Source organism: Anabrus simplex, chromosome 1, assembly GCF_040414725.1.
Source record: "Anabrus simplex isolate iqAnaSimp1 chromosome 1, ASM4041472v1, whole genome shotgun sequence".
Lineage (NCBI taxonomy): Eukaryota > Metazoa > Arthropoda > Insecta > Orthoptera > Tettigoniidae > Anabrus > Anabrus simplex.
Window position 1 is genome coordinate 247066153 of NC_090265.1, and position 25102 is coordinate 247091254.

The 25102-nt window shown below is 40.8% G+C and overlaps 1 protein-coding gene across 2 annotated transcripts in view; it reads left to right on the forward strand.

The window, feature by feature from the left end:
- Window positions 1-25102, forward strand: part of LOC136886370 (aminopeptidase N) — a 323565-nt gene that overhangs the window by 224244 nt on the left and 74219 nt on the right. For both annotated transcript variants that reach the window (XM_067159117.2, XM_068231042.1), the window contains exons 3-7: window positions 5604-6259; window positions 7957-8112; window positions 10397-10702; window positions 14715-14895; window positions 20632-20788. In XM_067159117.2, coding sequence (XP_067015218.2) covers window positions 5604-6259; window positions 7957-8112; window positions 10397-10702; window positions 14715-14895; window positions 20632-20788 — 1456 coding nt within the window. The remainder of the gene's footprint in view (window positions 1-5603; window positions 6260-7956; window positions 8113-10396; window positions 10703-14714; window positions 14896-20631; window positions 20789-25102) is intronic.

Below are 25102 nucleotides of genomic sequence, written 5' to 3' on the forward strand. Positions count from 1 at the left end.
GAGGCCGCCTGGGCGAGTTACTTGTCATTCTCCCCAGTTGTATCCCCAACCAAGAGTCTGAAGCTCCGGGACACTGCCCTTGAGGCGGTAGAGGTGGGATCCCTCGCTGTGTCTGAGGGAAAAGCCGACCCTGGAGGGTAAACAGATGATGATGATGATTATTACAATGACTTTTATAACGAGTAAATTATAGGAATATCGGACTGAGAGACAAGTACAGCGATTTGAGGGTTTATGATGGATTCTTGAATGACTACAATGCATAGTTTAGGATCGAATGAGGAAGAACAGCTCGAGTATTATTCGATATATGACTTCATTTGTGGTTTGCCTTCACCTGTGAATCCCAGAGAGTTGCATAACAACCGGCATGAAGCGCCACAGGCCATGTGCGCACTTACAACGGGAAACAATAATACAGCACAGAGCATCAGCCTCGTTAGTCGAAGATTACAACGAATGCTCTAGAAAGTAGCTAATGCATGTACTATTTAAAATGACTTTTTCACAGCTCTGAATAATAGACTTGATATATTTAAGATTTTTGCCATGTGAAAGAGACAAACTGGAGGAAAATTTTACGTTTCGAGAAGACTTTGTCCCGTGCCTTTAGAAGTAAATCACGACCGACCACGGCTTTTGCTTCCAGAGACAGTCATCTGAACCCTAGCTGAGTCTGGTATTGTTTCCATTTACTTAGGCCTATGTCAGACTCCTGTTCGTTTCCTTGGCTGAATGGTCATCGTGCTGGTCTGGTTCAGAGGCCCTTGGACTCGATTCCCAACAAGCCATAGGATTTTAACTGCGTATGGTTAATTCTTCTAGTTCGGTGTTCAGGTGTCTGTGTTCGTCTTAACACACATATTAATTTACACACAACACACATCACTGCCAAACACAACGGAAAAACGAAGTAGTGAATACATCCCCTCGCATAAGTTTGGTATCAGGAAGGACATACAGTCGTAAAACTGAGCCGAATCCATATCAAATGCCGACCCCTTTAAATTGGGAAAATGTCCTGCAATAATAATAAGAAAACATATGTCAGGTTCCTCACCTTATATATTTTCTCCTATTAAACCTCCCTAGATCACCTCTTCTCCTTCAACTCGGACACCGGGCGAGTTGGCCGTGCGCGTAGAGGCGCGCGGCTGTGAGCTTGCATCCGGGATATAGTAGGTTCGAATCCCACTATCGGCAGCCCTGAAGATGGTTTTCCGTGGTTTCCCATTTTCACACCAGGCAAATGCTGGGACTGTACCTTAATTCAGGCCACGGCCGCTTCCTTCCACCTCCTAGGCCTTTCCTATCCCATCGTCGCCATAAGACCTATCTGTGTCGGTGCGACGTAAAGCCCCTAGCAAAAAAAGCAACTCGGACAGTGTTACATTTGCGAGACCTAGACAGTTCTTAAATTTCACTTTCTTCGTGGCCCTTCCTCCTCTTTTGTAGATATCTTAATCCTTTGGACGGTCGAACGTCTTCCTTTTTCTCCCAAGAAGAGTGTTAATAGGGGATTATTACGTCTTTCCTTGTAATAATAATAATCATCAGCATCATCCGGTCTGTATCTCTGTGGTGTAATATATGATGGTTATACCTGTAAATAACTGGTGCCAGAATCGAGGAAGGAGTCAAGGCCGAATGAGGAAGTTTAAATTATTTCTTCTCCCCCCGGAAAGAGAATTTTTTATTATGAATGGCTTTCTCTATGTCCTAATACTTGACAACTTTGAACAACGTTTGGAACACGAAGTTTACAGACAACAGGTTGAACTGTGGGTGAACGACAGGCTGACTGTACAGGACCTCAACAAAGTAGGGCTGCTCAAGTACCTTGGCTCCATTATCGGCGCGGATTACAACACTTCTCCCGGTGCCCATCCTCATATCAGTGCAGACTGGATTAAGTGAAGACCAGTCAGTGGACTTCTTCATCACAGCAAGGTGGTCGTTCACTCGAAGGCCAAGGTGCACACATGCACAAGAGTCATCCAGTCGTCCCAGTCGTCCTAAAAAGCAAAATAAATACCCTGGCGCTATCGTTCTCCAGGCGTCTTTGACCTACCAAGTAACCGCTGATCAGCCCGAAGACCTGCAGAGTACGAGGTGACACAGGGTCAGTCGCCATTTTATTGGTTTTCTAGACCGGAATTAGTGCTGAAATACATCGGTAGGCCTACCTAACTGAAGACCTAGGAAATGCTTGAAGAAGATAAATATGTACGAAAATTTTGAATCATCTCTAAACTATTTTTCTTACGACGTCCTAACTATACTCTTTAAAATGAGGAGTCATTCATTTTTTATAACTGGATTTATATCGCACCGACACAGATAGGTATTATGGCGACGATGAGATAGGAAAGGGCTAGGAGTGTGAAGGAAGCGTCCGTGGCCTAAGGTACAGGCCCAGCATTTGCCTGGTGTGAAAATTGGAAACCACGGAAAACCTCTTCAGGGCTGCCGACAATGGGATTCGGACCCACTATCTCCCTATCTCCCTAATGCAAGCTCACAGCTGCGCGCCCTCGGCCAACTCGTTCGGTCATTGAAATCTACTGGGGCTTTTTGTTAATTATCGGTAATGATGAACTTCGGCTCCTTGGTTGAATGGCCAACATAGTGGTCTTCATTTTGGAGAGTCATGGGTTCGATTCCAGGCTGAGTCGGGTACTTAGGCCCCTAGATTGTTCCATCACACTCCTCTTCATATTCACACAACACATCGCACTAACAACCACCACAGAAACACGTAATAATGAATTCGTCTCTCCACAGAGGGTTGGTGTCAGGAAGGGCATACGACCGTAAAGCACAGCCAAGTCGATTTTGGAACACAGTTTGCACTCCCGACCCCAGAAGGATGTAGGATACACGGTATAATAATAATAATAATAATAATAATAATAATAATAATAATAATAATAATAATAATAATAATAATAATAATAATAATAATAATAATTTAATAATAATGAAAAGCACGGCTGAACTGTCAGCGTATTGGCCTTTGGTTCAGAGAGCCCCGGGTTCTGCTCGCGAGTGGATAGAGATTTTTAACTGTGTATGGTTAGTTCCTCTGGCTCGGGGACTGCGTATTCGTCTTTCTACACTTATCTCCATCTACATACTCCACACCACACTACCAACCACCACAGAAACGCAATAGCGAATACATTCCTCCACATAGGATTAGCGTCAACGACAATGGCCATACCCACACTTATATTTAATTTTCAAGTACAATACTTGATATCATCATAATCATCGTCATAGGCATTCACTTGCTGGGGGTGTGATAATGTCTGCCGAGTGCATCAAGGTAGCCGATTATGGATTCTTAGATGGTTGAAGAAACCAATCCTAGAACCACAAGGTCTGCGGCGATGTTGACACATCAAAACTGCCAAAGATCCGTGTTATTGTAGAATCTGGTGGTCATTTCCTTATCTCACTTTTTGCTCTTTTTTACGATCTAATGTATCAGACTCGTGCCTTCGTTGCTGTTGTTCAAAATGCTGTGTGCCCTCATGGACGATACCTCACCACATTGGCTGATCATGCCTACATCCTCCCAATTGCTGATATCAATTTCACTCTTCCTTATACACTCTATAACAACAAAAACAAAAAGACGCACCGGGAAGGCGTTATCCGATTGTGAGGAAGTTACGTATGCAAAGACATTCGGACCGAACATGCAAATGATTACAGTTTCGTGTCCAATGAATGAATAGCGGGAGCTCTCGCGCTTCCGAACTGCACATGCATCAGTTGTATACAAGGCGCGATTCTGAAGCGTATGCTCAAAGTAACTGTTGCATTCGACTGCGATAACTTAACGTCGGCTGTAAGAATGCCACACTGAAGGATTCGTACTCATTACGAGTAGATGTCAGAGTTTGAAAGAGGTCGTGCGATCAGATTGAAAGAAGCTGGTTGGTCGAATCGAGCTGTCGCTGGACATTTGGGTCGAAGTGATGCGGCGATCAGACGATGCTGGCAAGCGTGGGTCAGCAACATCAGCGTCAGGACGGCATTGGTCGACCGAGGGCCACAACAGCACGGGCAGACAGAGCGTTTGTCAGAACAGCTGTCACAGCACCGGAGTCGTCGTTATCAACGATCGAGCGTGTGACCCGCACACATGTGTCCACAATGACCATCAACAGACGCCTGAGCGAGAGGAATTTGCGCTCGCGCCGCCCGTTACGCCGCTTACCACTCACGCCTGTTCACCGTCAAGCCAGATTACAGTGCTGCCGCGCTCGAGCAACGTGGAACTGCCCTGACTGGGGATGTATAGTCTTTAGTGACGAGTCCCGTTTCCAACGGTGCCTTGACGACAACCGCAGACGTGTTTGGAGACGTCCAGGCCAGCGTGGGGATCCTGCCTTGACTATCGCACGCCACACAGCCCACAACAGGGGGTGATGGTCTGGGGTGTCATCTCCTTCGATAGCCGGACCCCTCTGGTAGTCATTCCTGCCACACTGACAGCACAGCGGTATGTTGATGACATTCTACGGCCGGTTGTGTTACCGTTTCTTCAGTGACATCCAGGTCTTACTTTCCAACAGGATAATGCCCGGACGCACACGGCACGTGTTGCTATGAACTGTCTTCAAGCTTGCCCTATCCTTCCTTGGCCAGCTCGGTCGTCTGATCTCTCTCCCATAGAGCACATTTGGGACGTCATGGGAAGGCGATTGAGAACATCCCGGAATGTCGCCGATTTAGCCCAGTTTGTAACACTTTAACTTTGCAATAAATCATTCGATTGTTCTGCACTTTTGATGGTTTGTGTTTCTATGTCTGTTCCTCACATTCACCAATTTTTATCGCCATCGGACAATTCCTTCCTGGTGCGTCGTTTTTTTTTGTTATACAGTGTATTAGATTTGAGATCGTCCGTGTATCGCTCTTGCTTTCCTCTGATTACGTTCTTCATTCTTAAATTGATGATACATCACTTGCTTTGGAAAGCGTGTGTTAGGCATGCGAGTGACGTGGTCGCCCCATCGAAGTTGATATTTTGTAATCATTGCTTCACTGGCCGTGGTACTGGTCTCCTTGAAGATTACTGATGTTTCTTCGACGCTCCTACCATTTCACTCTCAGAATTTTTTAGTATATTTTTCAGACAACCTAAGTGACTTGATATAAGTAACATCTGAGGCTGTTTGGATAACAGAGGAGGCCACTGGGCATCATTCACCACTGATGTGCATTTAGGGCTGTCGCCTACGTGCCATATTTCCTATCAGTTGTTTATCCAGACTTTTCTTAAATAATTCCAAAGAAGTTGGAAATTTATAAAACATCTTCCTTGGTGATTCCTCTTCCTATAAACGTACAGTCGTTCCAGTTTGTCCTCTTGAATTTCAAACTTATCTTCATATTATGTTCTTTTCTGCTATTAAAATCTCCATTACCTTAATTCTACCAGGATGAATCAACCGTTAATTAAGCAATTAACCTTACAAGGCTGAAGAAGGGTGATGTGTATATATTATACTTTCAGGAATCACGTAAATTCCTTATTTCTTTACTGAACTGCATTCTTACTTTTAATGATATTTCGTTTTCTGTTTCAGCCAATTGTATCATCACCTGCAGGTCAGTCTACTCCAAGCATTGGCACAAGTTCAGTGGTAGATTCGAGTGTGAATTCGACGACAGTAGCACCTCCAGAAAGCCCGGGGACAACACTAGCTCCTCAGACGAATGTCCGGCTCTCTCGGAACGTCAAGCCTTACTACTACAACGTGCGTCTCCAGCCATTTATTGGGGAGAATGACTCAAACTTCACCTTCAAAGGCCGGGTTTCCATCCTGCTTTCTTGTCAGAATGGAGATCAAAAGTGCGAGAGTATTACCCTCCATTCCAAACAACTGCACATCATGTGGGATGAAGTAACTCTGACCACTGTAATGGAGGGGACAGAGCCGAATGGGACACAAACCAAAAAAGGCCTGCCCAAGAAGTTCCCCGGTAACACAACAAAGAGTGACGGTAACACTACAAAGAGCGACGATGTGGCGCTCAGCACCGTGGATGACGTCGGTGGTTCTATGTTGAAGATAATCGCCAAGTCAGAAGATCCCGGCAACGAGACCATCACCATCCAGATGGATCCTGTCCTTGAACCTGGCATGAACTATACTCTACAGATACCGTTCTGGGGGAACATCACTTATGGATTAAGGGGCTTATATCGCAGCGTCTACACCGATGAGAACGGAGTAAAGAAGTGAGTATCATATTCTAGCCTACACTAGGACCATATTTTATATCCCCCAAATTTTCCTTGATCAACATCTGAAATTATGTTCCACATAGCTGCTTATGTAAATAAACTACTAAACTGCGTCAACTTATCATCATGTGTAGCTCGAAAGGTTTCTTCTTGGTCGTATTTAGTTAACGGCACACTTCGCTAGGTATTTCGCTGAACATCTTCGAGTTTGGATATGAAATCTAGTGACGGCATTAAAATTTGTCTGTGGCAGTGGTTCTCAGAATGCTGGCGGGGGACAGCTAGCATGTCTCTAACCCGGAGGCTCCGGGTTCTATTTTCGGCTAAGTCAGGGAATTTTACCTGGCTCTGAGGGCTGTTTCGATGTCCACTCAGCCTTTGTGAAAACAACTGAGGAAATATCTGAAGGCGAGATAGCGGCCTTGGTGAAGAATAACGGCCGAGATGATTCTTCGCGCTGACCATGCGTCGCCTCGTAATTTGCCGGCGTTCAGGCTGAGCAGCGGTCGATAAGTAAGCCAAGACCCACCAGGGTCATATCGCCACAGGATTTGGTTTTCGTGACTCTCAGAATATTTTACCTCTGCCCCCACAGACAGGGGGAAATATACTGTGAGACCCCCATCTCTGTCTTATTTATCGAAATTATGGTTTCAACTTTCATTCAATTTAGTTTGTATCTCTGTTGATACTACTTCATACTACTTTTAAACCACGGGAACTGTGAGGAAACTTCCGGCACAAAGAAAGCGTCCCTACTCACCGTAACAACTCTAGTAAAAAGGAGGGGACAAACAACGCGTATTACAGTTAAGCAACTTATTGTGGTCATCCCTTGGATGGGTACGTGGTGGATGTGTAAACGACCACACAGTTTTGCTATTTGCTTTACGTCGCGCCGACACAGATAGGTCTTATGGCGACGATGGGACGGGAAAGGCCTAGGAATGGGAAGGAAGCGGCCGTGGCCTTAATTAAGGTACAGCCCCAGCATTTGCCTCTTGTGAAAATGGGAAAACACGGAAAACCATCTTCAGGGCTGCCGACAGTGGGGTTCGAACCCACTATCTCCCGGATGCGAGCTCACAGCTGCGCGCTCCTAACCGCACGGCCAACTCGCCCGGTGACCACACAGTAGCTTACAAGGAGGCATGATGAGAGTGTAACTCCGCTACCTCTACGCACACCGGTAATACGTAGCTGCCGCGAGAGAGAGTGCCAAACACACTGTTTTGAAAATATCAATCATATTTTTCAAAATATTTTGAACAAAATTTCAAATATTTAACTTCTATAAAAGCAGGAAATAGCTCGCTGTATTGTCACCACCGTCGGGACTGAGTCCTAGTGGGAAATCATTCAGTAGCAATACTCACTTTTCTTGATGTAAAGCACGGTGCCCGTGCATAATATTCTAGTCTTCGACCTCTATGCATTCCATGAAGGCTCGTGGAGAAGTGGAAGGTAAATGTTTCCATTATTTTTGATGTTAGTTCTAAATGGGTTAGAAAAGTTAACACTAGGCATAATCACCATTGGTTAAAGATAATATTCATATCATTATGTGTGAACCTATCAAATGTTATATGAGTCTACAAAGGTGGACGTCTAGTTTGAAAATCAAGCATGTTTTACCTTCTTTTATGTTTGAAGTGGACATTTAACACATATCCATGTTACTTTCTTTCCAGATCTCTGGCTGTAACACACATGGAAGCAACACACGCACGCCGAGTCTTCCCATGTTTCGACGAACCTGCTATGAAGGCCCAGTTTGAAATACATGTCCTCAGGAAGGACAACCTCACCTCTGTGAGCAACATGCCCCTCGTTAGCTCGCAGCTCGTGTAAGATCTTAGATTCTCTTCATCTCTTTTAAAATAATATTTCAGGTGAAATCCAATTTTTAAAAATCTCTATTTTAATCTTACATAATGCTTTCAGCAAGGGAAAGTAAATACAGGCATTTCGTAGAATGTCCAGAAATAGTAAACATTCATGGCAAGTTTTGGTAATGTTTAAAATTCTATTTTCCTTCAATCTGTTTTATTATTATCCTATGCATTGTTTGTATTACCCTCACATTATAAATAATACAAAACCCCTTTCCGAAAACCGCGAAAACGGAACACAGCCTCATATTTAAAAGAAAATAGTTCCTTTATTCTGAGCAATTTATAAAAACATCCTAGTTATTTGGATTTTCATTAAACTGTCTTCTACTAACATCTTTAAGTTGTATAAAATAACACGATAAAAACAATCTGTCAAACTTGTATGAACTGAAATACACATCTATTGTCATAAAACTAAACTAATTTAAATTTAAAATTTAAATTTTCATTCACTTTTTTCATAAAATTGCCTTTATCTCATAAATATTACATTCTTCAATAACTGTTTTACAATTCTCTTAATGAAAGGTAAAGATATCCTCAAACGTTCTCAGATTTTTCAAAATATGTTTTGAAAATATTAATCATAGTTTTCGAAGTCTGTTTTATTTTTATTAATCCGAGAAGGCGGCTGCCTTACATATAAGGTGACCATGGACATCCAGAATGTTAAAATATAATATGTAGATGTTAGAATAAGGAATGGTAGAGCCTCCGTGGCTCAGACGGCAGCGCATCGGCCTCTCACCGCTGGATATCGTGGTTCAAATCCCGGTCATACCGTGTGAGATTTGTGCTGGACCAAGCGGAGGCGGGACAGGTTTTTCTCCGGGTGCTCCGGTTTTCCCTGTCATCTTTCATTCCAGCAAAACACTCTCCATTCTCATTTCATAGCATCTATCATTCATTAATAAATCACTTTGGGAGTGGCGACCCCATCGTACTAACAGCCTATATCTGCTTCATTCATTACATCCCTGACCCGGTCAATGACTGGAAAACTGGTTGTAGGTTTTCATTTTCATTTTCAATAATAATTTAAAGAAAATTTTGAAGGTACCAGTGCCGAAGAGATTAAGATTAAGAAAGTGGTGATAAACGAAATTTAAAAGGCTCGAAGGGCGCGTAGCGAAAACCCCACTCAAAAAGTTATACACCGTAGTACAAACAGGACTGGCATATAAGGTCACATTTTATCACGTAATAGATTTTAGAACACAAGATCACTTAATATATTGACCTTACCAGGAGGGAATTCGAGTATCATTCACTCAGTTACCTGGAATACCTGGAATAAAGAAGACATGGAGAGTCACAGACGAATAGATTCTAACTAGGTCCATCCAGCAGAAAATAGCTAACTTCATACTAAAGGAGGTTAAATTCAGGAAAACCGAGTCGCAGCGGATTAGAAGGTGAAGAGGATTCCGAGGGAAACATTTGAACAACCCGGCGATTTTCGAGAAATAGAAGCAAGGTCTAATACTTTAGCTATCCCCACATGGCTATACGAATGAAAGGCAAATTTCCCCAATTGACGGCCCAAGAAAGGACTATGAATTTACCTGCATTATTGAAAAATATGCTTGATGATGCTTCTTATTTACAGGGCCTAACATCTAGGTCATCGGCCCTATTTAAAAATAAAACAGAATATAAATAATTGCCGAACCCATAAAAATTCACAAGCTAAGATATAAGATATAACATTAAAATATCTCCCTCAACCAGGAAGGGGAAAACTCGACGTAACTGATTTCTAAATAGCCATTTCCTACCCTTTTGTGTCCACTAGCCATGAAACAGCCCTCCTCTCACGACCGTCACAATCCGAATGACTAACTATTTCATAGCGTTGCCAACATAGGGCATAAAATTTCTAGGTGAATTACAGTAGATGACACAGAAGCAAAGTGCAAAAGGTATTGCCTAGGATCAGGGAAGGCAAAATTTCCTGTCACAATATCATCCGTATTATCTTCAACCTTCACTATGAATCAATTCTTACTCGGTATGTAGGCCCAATCACTACTTGTTCAATGTCTGTGTACCAAAGTACGGTGGGTGACATCTACCTTTTTTATAAGAGCCTACTCTACTTTGTATTATTGTTCTCTTCTCCACTCTTCATTATCTCAATGTTATATAGCTTATTGTTTAGTGAAATTGTGCTATCTACCCATTATTATTATTATTATTATTATTATTATTATTATTATTATTATTATTATTCCAGACCTGATCAGCCTGGCTGGGTTGTGGACAGTTTTGAGCCAACCCCGGTAATGTCTACCTATCTCGTGGCTGTTTTGGTGTCCGACTTCGGAGCGCTCAACTCGACTGGAATCGACCCTAAGTTCAGTGTGCTGGCTCGCAAGGGGCAGCTGAAGAACGCAGATTATGCCCTCAGTATTGGACCTCAGATTCTCAACTACTACGCTGAATACTTTGGAATAAAGTATCCTCTCCCTAAACTGGACATGGTTGCTATACCGGACTTCGCAGCGGGAGCCATGGAAAATTGGGGACTCATAACGTATAGGTGAGGCAGAGTTAACCTACCTACAGCATTTATGAGACTTGGTACAGGTATGTCCAGACAGGCAATGTGTTTATGTACTCATTTGTCGTATGATGAATATATGTACATATATATCGTTTCAGGATAAATGTGCATAGTCACAAGTCCGTACAATACTACAACTCTAGGTCTAGTTGTTTGACCCATTCAGCTGCTTCATCCAATGTGCGGTGAATGTTAATTAGGTTTCCTTTGAAAGCTCGAATTGGGCAGTCAGCAATAATGTGGTGGATTGACTGAGAAGGGGCACCATAATCATAATTTGCAGAGCTAGTCCAACCCCATTTGCCGAATAGATAACCACATCTCCCTTGTCCAGTTCTTATCCGATTGATGATTCTCCACTGTCGCCTTGGAAGATCAAATCCTTGTACACGTTTAGAAGGGGGGCAGTGTGTGATGTGAGTACTGATATTGCTGTAAGTGTTGTATTCAGACGTTTGACTAGCTTTTCGTAAGTGTTCTATGGAACTGATGATGGGCGAGTTCAATGATGAAGAACAATTCTGGAGGTCTGCACAATATTTTCTTGAAATTAATTCTTTGGAGGACGCATCCGGCTGTTGACGAATTCAGCCTCATTAAAGGTGATTAAAGAAAGTGGATAATTAAATTAGGCCTCGACATTTTAGGCTTGCATGTATTTCAGTTTTTTAAACACATTCAGTGTGTAACGTGCATTTCAGTGAGAACAGACATGGGAAGAAAATTTCTATATAAAAAGAGGAATCTTCTTTATCTAAAATGATGGAGTATAAAGCAATTGCACTTATTTTACAATACTACCTTATATGAAACACTTTCATCATACTGGCAGTAACAACAGTCCTAAGTTTGTTCGAAATGGGTTTCTACTTGGTCAACTTTGGCTGAATTTGTTTGCGTGAGGCATTAATAAATTTGTAATTAATTATAAGTACCTGCGTAAGGGTTTATATTCTTGTTTGGGTAGAACATCAGAGAAAGGATATTTTGGACGGAGTTCATAAAAAACATGTTTCGTAAGGCGCGAAATTTTAATTTGTGAAGAAAATGATGGAGAGCATCTGGATACTGTGTTTGTACACTTCACCAGTTAGAATTCCTGCCCTTTTATAACATTGTGCTCTTCTGTTGAAATCATCCTTGACGGAACTAATGCTGTTGATGAAAAATTCGTCCTCTGAGTGGTTTAAAAGGCAGGGCATGACAGAGTATGTCTTCCTCCAATCGAGTACACAAGGTCGTTGAATCAGTGACGATTATGATTTATTTTGTCAGAAAAAAACATTTTCCATGTTTTTATTTGGTATTCTTACGTAGTACATTTCTCCTTTGCTACGAAGAAGTCCTTTACACTTGCACTGTCTTGTTGATTCTTGAACGTACTTACATTGCTCTGACAATAATTGATTAGCGGTAATTATTTTCTTTGGGTAAAAACAATGAAACGTTATTGTGCCTAATCCTTTGGCACTGTTGGTACACAATAAAAATACAATCCAATAATAATAATAATAATAATAATAATAATAATAATAATAATAATAATAATAATAATAGAAAATATATTACAAAATTAGAAAACGCTGTCTTTGGAAAATTATACATATTGAAAAATGTAAAGTTCTCCTTATGCCTTTATAATTTGTCACTGTTGTAATGATTTTACTAAACATTACTTCATAACAGTTATAATGACAAAAATTAAAAATAAATAATGGCAACACTGTGCTTTTTTTGACATTGCAGGGACAGTCAACATAAATTTCAGAGCATTACAAAATACACATTAATTTAACAGAACAATAGTTCGTAATTATTCATATTGTTGTCAGTGTAAAAGTCTTCCATTTTTTAATACAATAGCGAATTATATTCCCCAACATATTTAGCTTTTGATGACGATAAAACATGACCAGTACCGTCTTGAATTTCCAGAGTCCAGATACATGACTGATTTTTGACATGGCAGAATTATTTCGAGTCACCTCAATTTGTAGAATTGGCTGTTGGCAGATACAAGTTTAAAGACACAGAATTCAGTGTGTAACATCTATAGACTGCCATCCTTGGCAGAATTAAGAGGTTAGTATTATCTTCTTTCATAAATGAGGGAAATAAGTAAAATGCTACAAGTTTTAACATATACACTACAAGAATCAAAATTGAAACTGAACACCTCGAAAACAAAAGTATTTGTTGTCAAGAAATAAACTGAGGGAAATACCAATAAACATTAAGGTAGGTGATGAAAATGTACAACAAGTAAGTCAATTTTGCTACTTGGGAAGCATTATCACTCAGGACAACAGGTACACCTCAGAAATCAGGAGGAGGATTGCTCTAGCTAAACAAGCCTTCAGTAACAAGAAACAGCTTCTGACAAGCAGGAACATTAACATTCAAGTTAGGAAAGAATTTGCCAAAATGTTTGTGTTGAGTGTTTTGTTGTATGGTTGCAAAACAAGCGTCTTAGCAAAACAGGATATAAAACGCCCGGAAGCAATGGAAATGTGGATATGGAGGAGGGTGATGAAAATTAGTTGGACAGAGAAAAAGTCAAACAATAGGGTCCTTAAGGAAATAGACGAAACAAGGGAATTGATCAACACTATAGAAAAGAGGAAAACCAAATTCCTTGGCCACACACTTCGACGTAACACATTCCTCACGACTCTGCTGGAAGGAAAGGTTCTGGGTAAGAAGGGAAGAGGAAGGCCGAGGAAGAAGTATCTGGATTCCGTCATGGACATCAGTGGAGAGACAAATGTGGTTGCAGCGACAAGGCCTTGCCTTTAGGATATGAATGAATGAATGAATAAATGACGTTATTTATAACTTTAACTACACCGGTTGTTATAAAGCCCACAAGTTCTGATGTTTCTGAGTCGTACTAAAACGAAATCCTACTTCGCAAACTGAGATAAATTGTTTACTTCCATTCAGACCTTAAATATCTGTGAATGTACAAATCATCCATCTATTTCCCCTGTGAAGGGAGCGTAGAATACTTCTTACTGTGTATTCTTTCACAAGACACGACTAAATAGGGTCACTCTACAGGGTCGGCTGCTGCTGCTAGTAGTAATTATACTATTTTAAGAGGAAGTGCCGCTAAGAAAACATACTTTCCTTAAAGTTCCGACACTTCGAACAATGAAGTGTCAGTAATAGAAAAAGAGGTGCCACGAAAGGCGTGAAAACGAAAGAAATCCTACGCTTCACAAACCTAATACCGTCGGTATTTGGAAGAGAACAAGAGTTGAATAGAGATGATCGAGCCTGGCACAAGTATGTGGAAGCAATAAGAGACTCAGCTAGGGTCTCTATAGCGCCTTATTTGTATTGTTATAAATGTTGTGGACCTTCGGGGACAACACGTCACCACGTCGGCTGATCATGCGCTACATCCTCCCAGCTGCAAATGCCAATTTAGCAGTTCTTCATATTAGATTTAAGAAGATCTATGCATCGATTTTGCAGTTCCCCCTTACGGCGTTGTCCACCCTTCAATTGAGAATATATAACTTGCTTTGGATGGCCTGTGTTTGGCATGCGGTTGACGTAGGTAGCCCATCGAAGTTATATTCTGATAACCACTGTTGCAATGCTCGCGGTATTGGCCTCTTTCAAGTTACTAATGCTTTTTCGATGATTCTATCATTTTCCCCTAAATATTCTTCTTAAACGGCGCTGGTGGTAATTTTACAGGCATTTTGAGTGTCTACTGTATTCCCGGCCCTGCATCATGAGTAATCTGAAGCACTAGAGGGAATACATTCGATATCTGTGAGTAAAAAGCACAGTGTCCCTGTACGCCTACCGACTGATCTTTTGGGTATGGAGTGAATGTAATACTGTTTGTAAATGATCTATAAGAGGATAATCATGGAGTGCTTGACCATCAACAATTGACTTTTGACGTATTTATTAAAATTGCTTATAGCTATTTGCCTTTGAAATGCTCTCACATTGTTCCTGTAATGTCCAGGGAGAACCGCTTGCTGTACGACAACACCTCTTCTCCGGGGACCAAGCAGAGCATCGCAGCGACCATCGCTCATGAATTGGCTCACATGTGGTTCGGGAACCTCGTCACCATGGACTGGTGGGCAGACCTGTGGCTCAATGAGGGTTTCGCTACGTACGTTGCTAAGATCGGAACTGACCATGTAAGTGTACATTCAACATGTCTATTCTAACAATAGAGGGTCCACTCCTGATGCACAGGTGGTTCACGTTATCATGACCACCAGTTAACCACCATGTGCAGCGAAGAAATAGCTAGACGGGCATAGTGTGATTGAATAAGGTGCCATTATTTTATCACATGTAACTCAAGTCATACATCCAGCAGTGCATCTTACAGCTGTTGGAAAGTATTTGGTGGAAGATAATAGAATCAATACAACGATAGAGGAAGTCCCACAGATGCTTAATTAAGTTAAATGTTTGGTAATTAGGTGGCCTGACAAATACTTGGAAGTCTTGGCCATGCTCCTACAACTACTGTTGGACATTTCTAACCATGTAACATGTCGCAGTGTCTTGCTAGAAGATCCCAAATCTCTGGGAAGACAATCAGTATGTATAAGTGTGTGTGATCTGCGTGGATATTCGTAAAACTTATTAATCCATAGTGCCTTTCATATGGATGAGTGGACGCGTATAATGCTAAGAAAACATTTCTATGATCATAACTCTGCCACCACCGGCTTTTGTTCATTCAACAATGATCGCAAGAATTTATTCTCCGCCAATTCTTCGTCTGACGCGCCAACGTCCATTCGTTCTATGAAGCAAAAAGCAGGACTCACCAGAGAAGGAAACTCTTTACCAATCAGAGGAGATCCAGTCCTGATACTACCTTCTACTACATTCGTTATCATAGGTGCAGTTACTATCCCGATACACAGTAGAGTTCGCTGAACTGTTATTTTGAAGACACCTCTGGCACCCTCCTCGGTTTACCTTAACAATGAATTGCTCCACTGTTGCGTGTCAGTCGGTCTTCATGTACCTTCATAGCCGACGTTTACCTCTCACATCAATGTTACATGGTAGTCCACAGTACGTCGGTTGTTCACTATTTGGTCAGCCACGACACATGTTCTCTAAAGCAGTATGTGAACTGTTAACAAACTAGACTATTTTCGAAATACGGCACTCTTTGCCCGGAATCCGGTAATCATCACTTGTGGCAACTCAAATAAATCGCCCGTTTCACCCTTGGCACCTTGTTGTGTGTAGATGATCTAGTGCACAACTTACTGATCCACGACACACGACGTAATTCATAGACAATGCGCTGGCGACTTCAAATATAGGAGATGGTCATAATAACAATATTCTCTTGTGTACAAAATTTTCTTTTTCATTTACGAGCTGTATCTTACATATCTGTGTGCCTTCGCGAGAAGAAATATGGTTAATCCACTTAGACCCAGTGTCCGATATAACGAACATATTCTTCGTCATATTTTAATAACTTTTTGATGTGGCTTTTAGGTGTTCATAGACTTCGCTGCTTTTACTTTATATTTCACATAGTCATTTATCAGGGCTCATTGAAAGTGCAAGAATAAATAAATAACAGCTTACAAGCATATTATTATTATTGTTATTACTATTATTATTAATAATAATAATATCTCTAATAACTGTATTGCATTTACTTAGCCTCACGAAGAATTCATTACGAGAGGAAAGTACATTCATAGACCAATAATTATTCGTATCGTTGTCACTGAAAATGTCATACCATTGGTGCAGTTCACACCAGAAGTATCATTAGATAATAATGGCGCCAGTAACGACAGCCTACGAATGAGAAGCAAATAATTCGTATTTTGCTCTGGCTTCGGACATGTCTCTTATATGCCACATGCAGTATCTACGTGGAGTAACTCCTACTTGTACACTATGTACTTCATTCAGCACGTTTTAATGCACCCCGATTTCTTTAGTGCTGATATTTCTTATCTCCCTGCAATGAAATCTCTTATCAACTTTTTCCTGCACATTGAGAACCTGAAAGTTATAACTAGGATATACACAGCTATGAAAAGTCATACCAAGTACAGTTTTCTTGGAACCAGCTTGCACTGAATTACTGTTATTGAAACTGCCATGTATTATTTGAAAGGTACCTTTACTAGGCTTCATTTATAAATGTTATGGTTGTTTTAGTAGAACATATCTCAGGTCGTGACCAATGAATCGGTAGTACAAATTCTATGGCTTGCTTTACCACACCACACCCACACTTGTAAACCAGCTTTAGAGTATAGGGTTGTGGCAGTGATAGCCTAATGTTATAAATGTATAGACTGTTTCTTTCACAGTTCAGGATAACTGACATGATATTATTTTTCGGTTTATGCTGCGAGAAAGGAGACAAACTGCAGAAAGAAAACTTTGCTCCATTCCACGGAAATATAAGACAATTTCAAATCAATGGAGGTAGACAACGCATTAAGCAGCTGTAAAGGAGAGATAATGAAACTTCGTAAAAAATAATCGAAAAACGTGAATAAAACATTATCCAACATTGAGTACAAAAATATAATAACTCCAGAAAGAATATCGCCACCGAAGGTTGAAACGTGAAACATAGTTAATAACGTAGAATACAGGCGCTAACAACGGCCGACAACTAAGCGGCTCGGCACACACACACGCACTATAACGGGTTCGCTGTTACCATAACAACGAACCTTCAATGCTGTAAGGTAGTTTGTTCTTTTGTTGACCAAGACACCAGCCTGACAACTGTATAGCTGTATAGTAATAGTTTAACACAGCCATTTAAGACAGTATTTCACAGATTTGACTTGTATGTATGTATGTATGTATGTATGTATGTATGTATGTATGTATGTATGTATGTATGTATGTATGTATGTATGTATGTATGTATGTTTGTTTGTTCAGTCCTCAGCCCGAAGACTGGTTGGATCCTCAACAGGTCTGCCATCAGCTGGCATAGATGGCCTAGGCCTCACTGAAGAGGCGTACTAAGGAAATGCCGAGTGAGGTAATTCCCCGTTGCTTTCCTCACCGAGCCAGAATTTACTATTACATATCAGTCTGCCAAGCCCACTGAAATGCATGCACCAACCAGCCCTATGAGCAACATTTTCACACCATTCATAGCAGGGACTGGCTGCATAAGGAATGGCATTACTAACATTGCTCATACCTCATAATGTCAAAGCCAAGGAATAGACTGAGACAGATCAATGAAAGTAACAACATTACTGTAGCGCATACCAGAAGGCATAGTACGCTGTAAACACTATGTCTCGCCAGCAAAGACATTTGACTTACATAAGGTACGAATATTATGATTTTTGAGACATGCAGTGCCATTACTGCAATCAGTACAGTTGTTGAATGTGCTTCGCGTTCAGATCTTGAAATCGTACGGAGGAGATCTTTATTCTGAAAGACTGAGTAACGATCGTGTTGGATTCAAACATACTTGACGACAAACTTTGCCTCGAGTCCAAGACGACGTCAAGATTATAGGTACAACGCAAGTCAGTTAGGACGATGAAACTAAAACTATTTTCTAGAAGTAGTGGCTGCTGTAGGTCTCAAGCCAGAGCTCGAGACTTACTGATAATCTATCCCCCACCCTTGTGTGTGTGTGTGTGTGTGTGTGTGTGTGTGTGTGTGTGTGTGTGTGTGTGTGTGTGCCAGAGGGAGAAAGGTTTTGTCTGAAAACACTGTACTGATATTATGCTTGTACTGTCATTAACTGGGTCCAGTATCAGGAAAGTACCTCGGTTTCTCCTCCTCTACTTGTGTCATCTAACAAGGAGCACTTGCTACTGGACAGTCAGCATTTATTGGTAGTATTTCTTGGTTTTTCTTCCTTTCCGGCCTGCGGTCTAGGTATAACGAGCCTGCCTCCTACCCGGAGAACATGGGGTTAATTCCTGTTCAGGTCAGGCAATTTTAGCTGGATATGATCTGAGGGCTGGTTCGAGGTTCGTTTAGTCTATGTGAGAACAACTGAGAAGCTATTTGATGGTCAAATATTGGCCCCGATCTGTAAAGCCAAGAATAGTTGAGAGGATTTGCTGCGCTGATCACGTGTCGGCTCGTGATCTGCAGGCCTCGAGGCTGATTGACGGTCACTTATAGGCCACGGCCCATCAGTGTTGTAGTGCCATGAAGTTTAGTTTGGCTGTTCTTTGTTTAGACTGTCGGATTGAGATGGAGATGACGAAGGATAATTCTAAGTACTAATTCAAGGAAGATTATAAGACTGAATGTCCTCTTATGTGTATGTATGTGAAGTAGAACATTTGCTTTGCAAATTTCATGAGCAGACGTTCTGAGGAGAAATTCATTGGATTGTTGAAAATTATACAGTTATCATTTTCAATCCCGGCCCTTAATGCAGTCTATGACAAAATAAAATTTCGAAGAGTTTCTTCGAAAAGTTCAAGGAAGTGAGAAACATTCTATTCTAAAAAAATAAACGATGTTAAAATGAAGAAATGCCTTTGCTGGCAAGATGTAGTGTTTACAGTGCACTATGTCTTCTGGTATGGGCTATATCAAATTTGTTACTTTCATTGACCTGTCTCAGTCTGACCCTTGGCTTTGACAATATGAAAGTGACTGAGGTATGAGTGATGCTAGTAATACCATTCCTAATGCAGCCAGTCCCTGTTATGAATGGTGTGAAAATATCGCTCATAGGGTCACTTGGTGCATGCATTTAAGTGGGCTTGGCAGACTGATACGTAATAGCAACGGCTGGCTCGGTGAGGAAAGCAACGGGAAACTACCTCACTCCTCATTTCCCTAGTACGCCTCTTCAGTGACGCCTAGGCTGTTTATGACAGTCGTTGGTGGAGTTGCAGAGGATCAAACCAGCCTTCAGGCTGAATACCCAACATACATACAAAATGAAGAAATATTAATTATTGACAGAATTGAGGAAGTGTGGAGTACTCCCCCCTTTTCTTCGATCTGGAATATCGAAACTCCAGTAGCATTCCTATATTCGCCAGGTGTTGTAGTGGGAAGCCATGGATAACAACTTATACGGTGGCTGTAAATATGACTTTAACACAGTTCCTTACTAAACTAACGAGCGGGATGGACGTGCGGTTAGAGTAGCTGTGATTAAGACAGTTTTTCGTGGTTTCCCATTTTCACATCAGTTACTTCCCACATATCTGCGAGCCCACTGTATAAATTGTAAATGCCTATTATCTTCTTTTCAAAACGTTAGGCTAACAAATATTTTGTGAAATAGCAATAAAATGTTATTTCTTACTCTGTGGAACAAACCTCAGCGGGAAAAGCCGGCCTAAACACTGTGTTTAGTAAATGCCTATGAAATATGTATAGGCGTGCGCATCAGTGAGCGAGCTCCTCTAGCCGCTGTTCTATGATCGGGTGACCAGCGAAGGGTGAGTTCCCTCCGCTTACTTTGGCTTTTCTGATGGGGACGAAATACTGTACTATTTGCTTGCTAGGCTAAGGCTTTGCTTCAAGGATGCACTACGTGCCCATTTCAGAAGTATATTAAATTGAAATTAAATAATCCGCTTTATTTCTTTGAAACATTTTGGGGAGAGCTCAGCCCACTCTGTCTACTCTCTGTATTCACTCCTGTATAAAATGTAAAAAGCAGCTTTTCTTAGCTTTATTTAGCTTTCTTGGCAACGATTGGTAATGTTCGCAGAATGTACGCTGCATTGGAGTTGAAGAGCCCCGACAAGGCATGTAAATTCATAAAACAGTGTTTCTGACTAACTTTGCGAACAGAATTTACAAATTTCAGTGCTTTTCATAGAGTGGTGGTGATGGTGATTATTGTTTTAAGATGAATTGCTTTTCACAGACCACAGCCTGCTATAAAGAGAGTGTGTTTTTGTTACCAGGTGGAGCCCTCGTGGGAAACACTGGACCAGATCATCGTAAAGGATGTCAGTTATGGTATGGAAATCGACAGCCTGCACTCCACCCATGCCATCTATGTACCCGTCAGCACACCTGCTCAGATAAGTGAAGTCTTCGACTCGGTGTCTTACAACAAAGGTAAATAAGGTAGCTTAAAAGAAACTAAAATATAATATCTAGAGCGGAGACAGTTGACGTTTAGTGTCTCACTGTTTTAAACTCCATTAAAAGTGATATTTACTCCATAAAATAGTGGCGGCGAAGCTATGGTGACTACTTGGGAAGGCTGATACACAATAGGTACTCTAAGGATAATTGTTGTTCTCTCATTTCTCTACAGCCGAAATAGGTTTCAACTCATTACTCGTCCTTTAATAACTCTTCTTCTTCTTTTTCTCTTTCTTGTGCTGTCTCCTCACGGAATACCTTGATTCAGCGGGGAATAAAGAAGTATGTGGATCATCTACTCAGACTCTGGAACAAAGCTGATGCATATGTATATAAACAGACCTATATTTTTTAAATAACACAGAAACTGTAGCAGAGTATCCTTGTTCTCCTATAACTCCTTTTGGTACGTGTGAAGCATCTGCTGTAGATTTCGAAGTTTACCCGCAAAATGACCGGCACCCTGAATTCGAATTTGACTGCGCGTGGAGCCTGTCATTACCTAACAAGCAATGATTTCGATCAAAATGTATTTTAAAAATCATACCTAAATTTACACATTGAATTTTAATTCTTACATACCATGATGTTGCACAGGGACTAATGCTTAGGCCTACAGGTTCACAAACTTGATACACATGATTCACTTGTCTACATTAGTCAGGTGCGACGATCCTCTTAATGCATTAAAAATATCTAATTTACTTAGGTGCGCACTTTACGGTTACTCTTACTTGCCACTGTTAAGGTACTGTCTTGACGCACGTCCCCGTTCATTAAATGAATGGTGTTGCGTGACCACAACTCCAGTAACGTGAGGTGTCGTACCGCACTCACGTACTTGTAAACGGAATGTCAACTAACGACAGAAAATATCGTAGAGTTCAAAATAGTAGAATGTAGGCCATCATTAATTACCATAATTGAATAAATATTGCTTCCTTCGTGTACGCTCATATCAATGATAAAGAGTTGAACAGAAATGTAGGTGAGAGTGCATTTAGCGTTAATATCAGTGACCCCATAAATTGAAAATAGTGTAATCCGTGAAAATAATATGATATGCGTGTATAACAAAATATCATATTTGCCTCCAAAGTAGGTCTAAATCTCTAGATCTGGTGTCCACCACCGACTGAAAATTGCGTGAGGTACACGTGGTTATAATATATCGACGACTTACTTCTAAAACCTCATTTGTTCCAATGCTCTTCCTGTCCATTATATACCTTAATACTGGTCACGCCCCCAGCCACACATAGATATGCAGCCAATCAGAACAATTTTCTTTGAGTTCAATTTCCTATAAGTGTGTGTAAAAGAAAACGAACTTTAAATACATTATACTGTAGGAGTGTGTAAATTCACTAGCAAATAACATCCCTACAATGCGGTACTGTGAGGTCTATTTTCCTTTACATATTAGCAGAGGAAAAAGAACACAACGAAAATTATTCTGATGGACTGCATATAAATATGTGTCTGGGAGGCGTGGCCACTCTTAAGGAATATAATGGGTAGGAAGAGCATTGGGACTTACGAAGTTTTAGAAGTAAGCCATCGATATACAAAATTTGTACAGTAGACATTGTGTCATGGTTGGTAGTGCGGTATGTTGAGTGTGTATATAGAGAATAGTGCATTAAGGCAAACAAACACCCAGTCCCCGAGTCAGAGGCATTGGCCATACGCAGTTAAAATCCTTGGTTTAGCTGGGAATCGGACTTGGTGCCTTCTGACTATTCAAGCAAAAAAACCGTACAAACGCTCAGATACCACTAATTGATTATAAATGAGATCATCTAGCCGATGTTACGTTAGAAATGCACATTTAGAACGTACAGTAAAACTTAAATAATGACTAGGAAGATTCATTGCTCAACTAAATGTGCACATGAAGAAGTAGATACATATTTGCTTTCTGTATTAACCTTGACTGCACTAGAGATTTGCATGTCAAGGTTATGTTGTTCATGTGCTTAAGCATGCTGGAGATTTGCCAGGTCTCACCGTGTTTCTAAGGGAGAGAAAGGAGCATTACGTCATATGTTTACAATAACATTGCTTACAGAGAAATAATATTTTCTTGGTTTGAGATCTCTGCATGCTGTCAACATACTCTCTAAAACTAAGAAAAATATTCTTTGTGTTCTTATCTAGGTTTATTCATTGTTTTTCTTCGCGTCATGCTCTTCAACATTTTTCAGACGTACATGTTTCTTGTATTTTGCTGAATTTCATATCACACCTAGCCAATAATTAAGGTTAACAGTCATAATTTCAATAAATAAAACGTTTCTTTTGTCTTTACGTCATGAAAATGATGAGTTTGTTTGACTAATACAATTTTCCGCGTCATGAAGATCTTATAGACTAGATTTTAATTATTTTGTTTTTACAATTTGCTTTACGTCGCACCGGCACAGATAAGTTTTACAGCAAGGACGGTATAGGAAAGAGCTAGAATTAGGAAGGAAGGGACCGTTGCCTTGATTAAGATACAGGCCCAGCATTTGCCTAGTGTGAACATGGGACACCACAGAAAGTCATCTTCAGGGCTGCCGACAGTAGAGTTCCAACCCACCAACTTTGTATGGAGGCTGCGTGACCTTAAAACCCACGGCTAACTCGCTCGGTTTAGAGACTGGTGATTATGTCCTGTTGGCATAAATGTATGCATATTTGTATGTACAGTATGTATTCTGGGCTGATTGACATTAGCGTACAATATGCTGAGACGTTGTTGAAATGGTTTCTTTCTGATATTTTGAGAACGATCTGCTTTATTGAGAAATGTTTCAAACAAAACTTACTTTAAATTCAATTTTGAACATTTTGTGTCATTACAGTTGTTTTGACATAACTGCGAGTAACCTAGAAAATGTTACTCTGGTCCTAGTTTGAAAACGGTCGACTTCGTTTAGAAATTATTCAAATGAATGTTACTTAAAATTTAATTTTAAACAATTCTTGTCACTAAAACATTTTTCTATAATCAAGCATGAATGAGATAACTTTTCACAGCTGTTGATGATATTAACTCGGTGACAAGGCAGATCGGCATTAAGTGAGGGCAATATCATTCAGCGCGGCTGTTATTTCTAGGTGGTTCATCTGCAGGGTGTGGTGCTGAGACTATTTCAATTCTGCTCTGTGTGATAGTGAAAGGTTTGAGAGCAGTCTTCTTCTCACTCAAATACGAACAATTTTTCTTTTTTATTGCTAGGGGCTTTACGTCGCACCGACACAGATAGGTCTTATGGCGACGATGGGATAGGAAAGGCCTAGGAGTTGGAAGGAAGCGGCCGTGGCCTTAATTAAGGTACAGACCCAGCATTTGCCTGGTGTGAAAATGGGAAACCACGGAAAACCATTTTCAGGGCTGCCGATAGTGGGATTCGAACCTACTATCTCCCGGATGCAAGCTCACAGGCGCGCGCCTCTACGCGCACGGCCGAACAATTTTTATCGTCTCAGTAATATTTTTTTCATGTCAGCATCTGAAACTGTCGCAAGGAGGTAGCCTACACTGGGCTAAAATGTTACGCTCCAACAACCTTGTAAGGACATTGTGCAGAAAAGTACACATTAAGTAATTAGTTCAATAATTAGTTCAACTCTTTTCATCGCATTTTACAATCCATGCATAGTTAATATCGTTTTGAATATGAATGATGTTTTGGATAATTTTATTTACAAATGTAAAAGTTAGACATTTTTCTTCCTTCCGTCCTTTCTTTCTTTCTTCCTTTTATTTTTATTTTCTTTTCTTTTTTCTTTTATTGCCGGACTGAGTGGCTCAGACGGTTGAGGCGCTGGCTTTCTGACCCCAACTTGGCAGTTTCAGTCCTGGCTCAGTTCGGTGGTATTTAAAGGTGCTCAGCCTCGTGTCGGTAGATTTACTGGCACGTAAAAGAACTCCTGCGGGACTAAATTCCGGCACCTCGGCGTCTCCGGAAACCGTCAAAGTAGTTAGTGGAACGTAAAGCAAAGAGCATTAAAATTATTAATTATTATTATTTTATTTTGTTTTCTTTTCTTTTTGCTGTATCTGTTCTAGGACTTGCTCTACCTGATTTAGTATCAGGGGCGGCTCTACCTGATTTAGTATCAGGGGCGGCTCGTGAGGTAGTTGCCTTGTGCCATGGCACAGCCAATGTAATAAAGAAAATAATATGAGATTCTTTTCCTCTCAAGAACAGTTTATGTTAAATTTCAAGAACATATATGCATATCTTATTCTGCCTTCATTTGAAGGAGTGCGCAAGCCGACAAGCGCTCTAG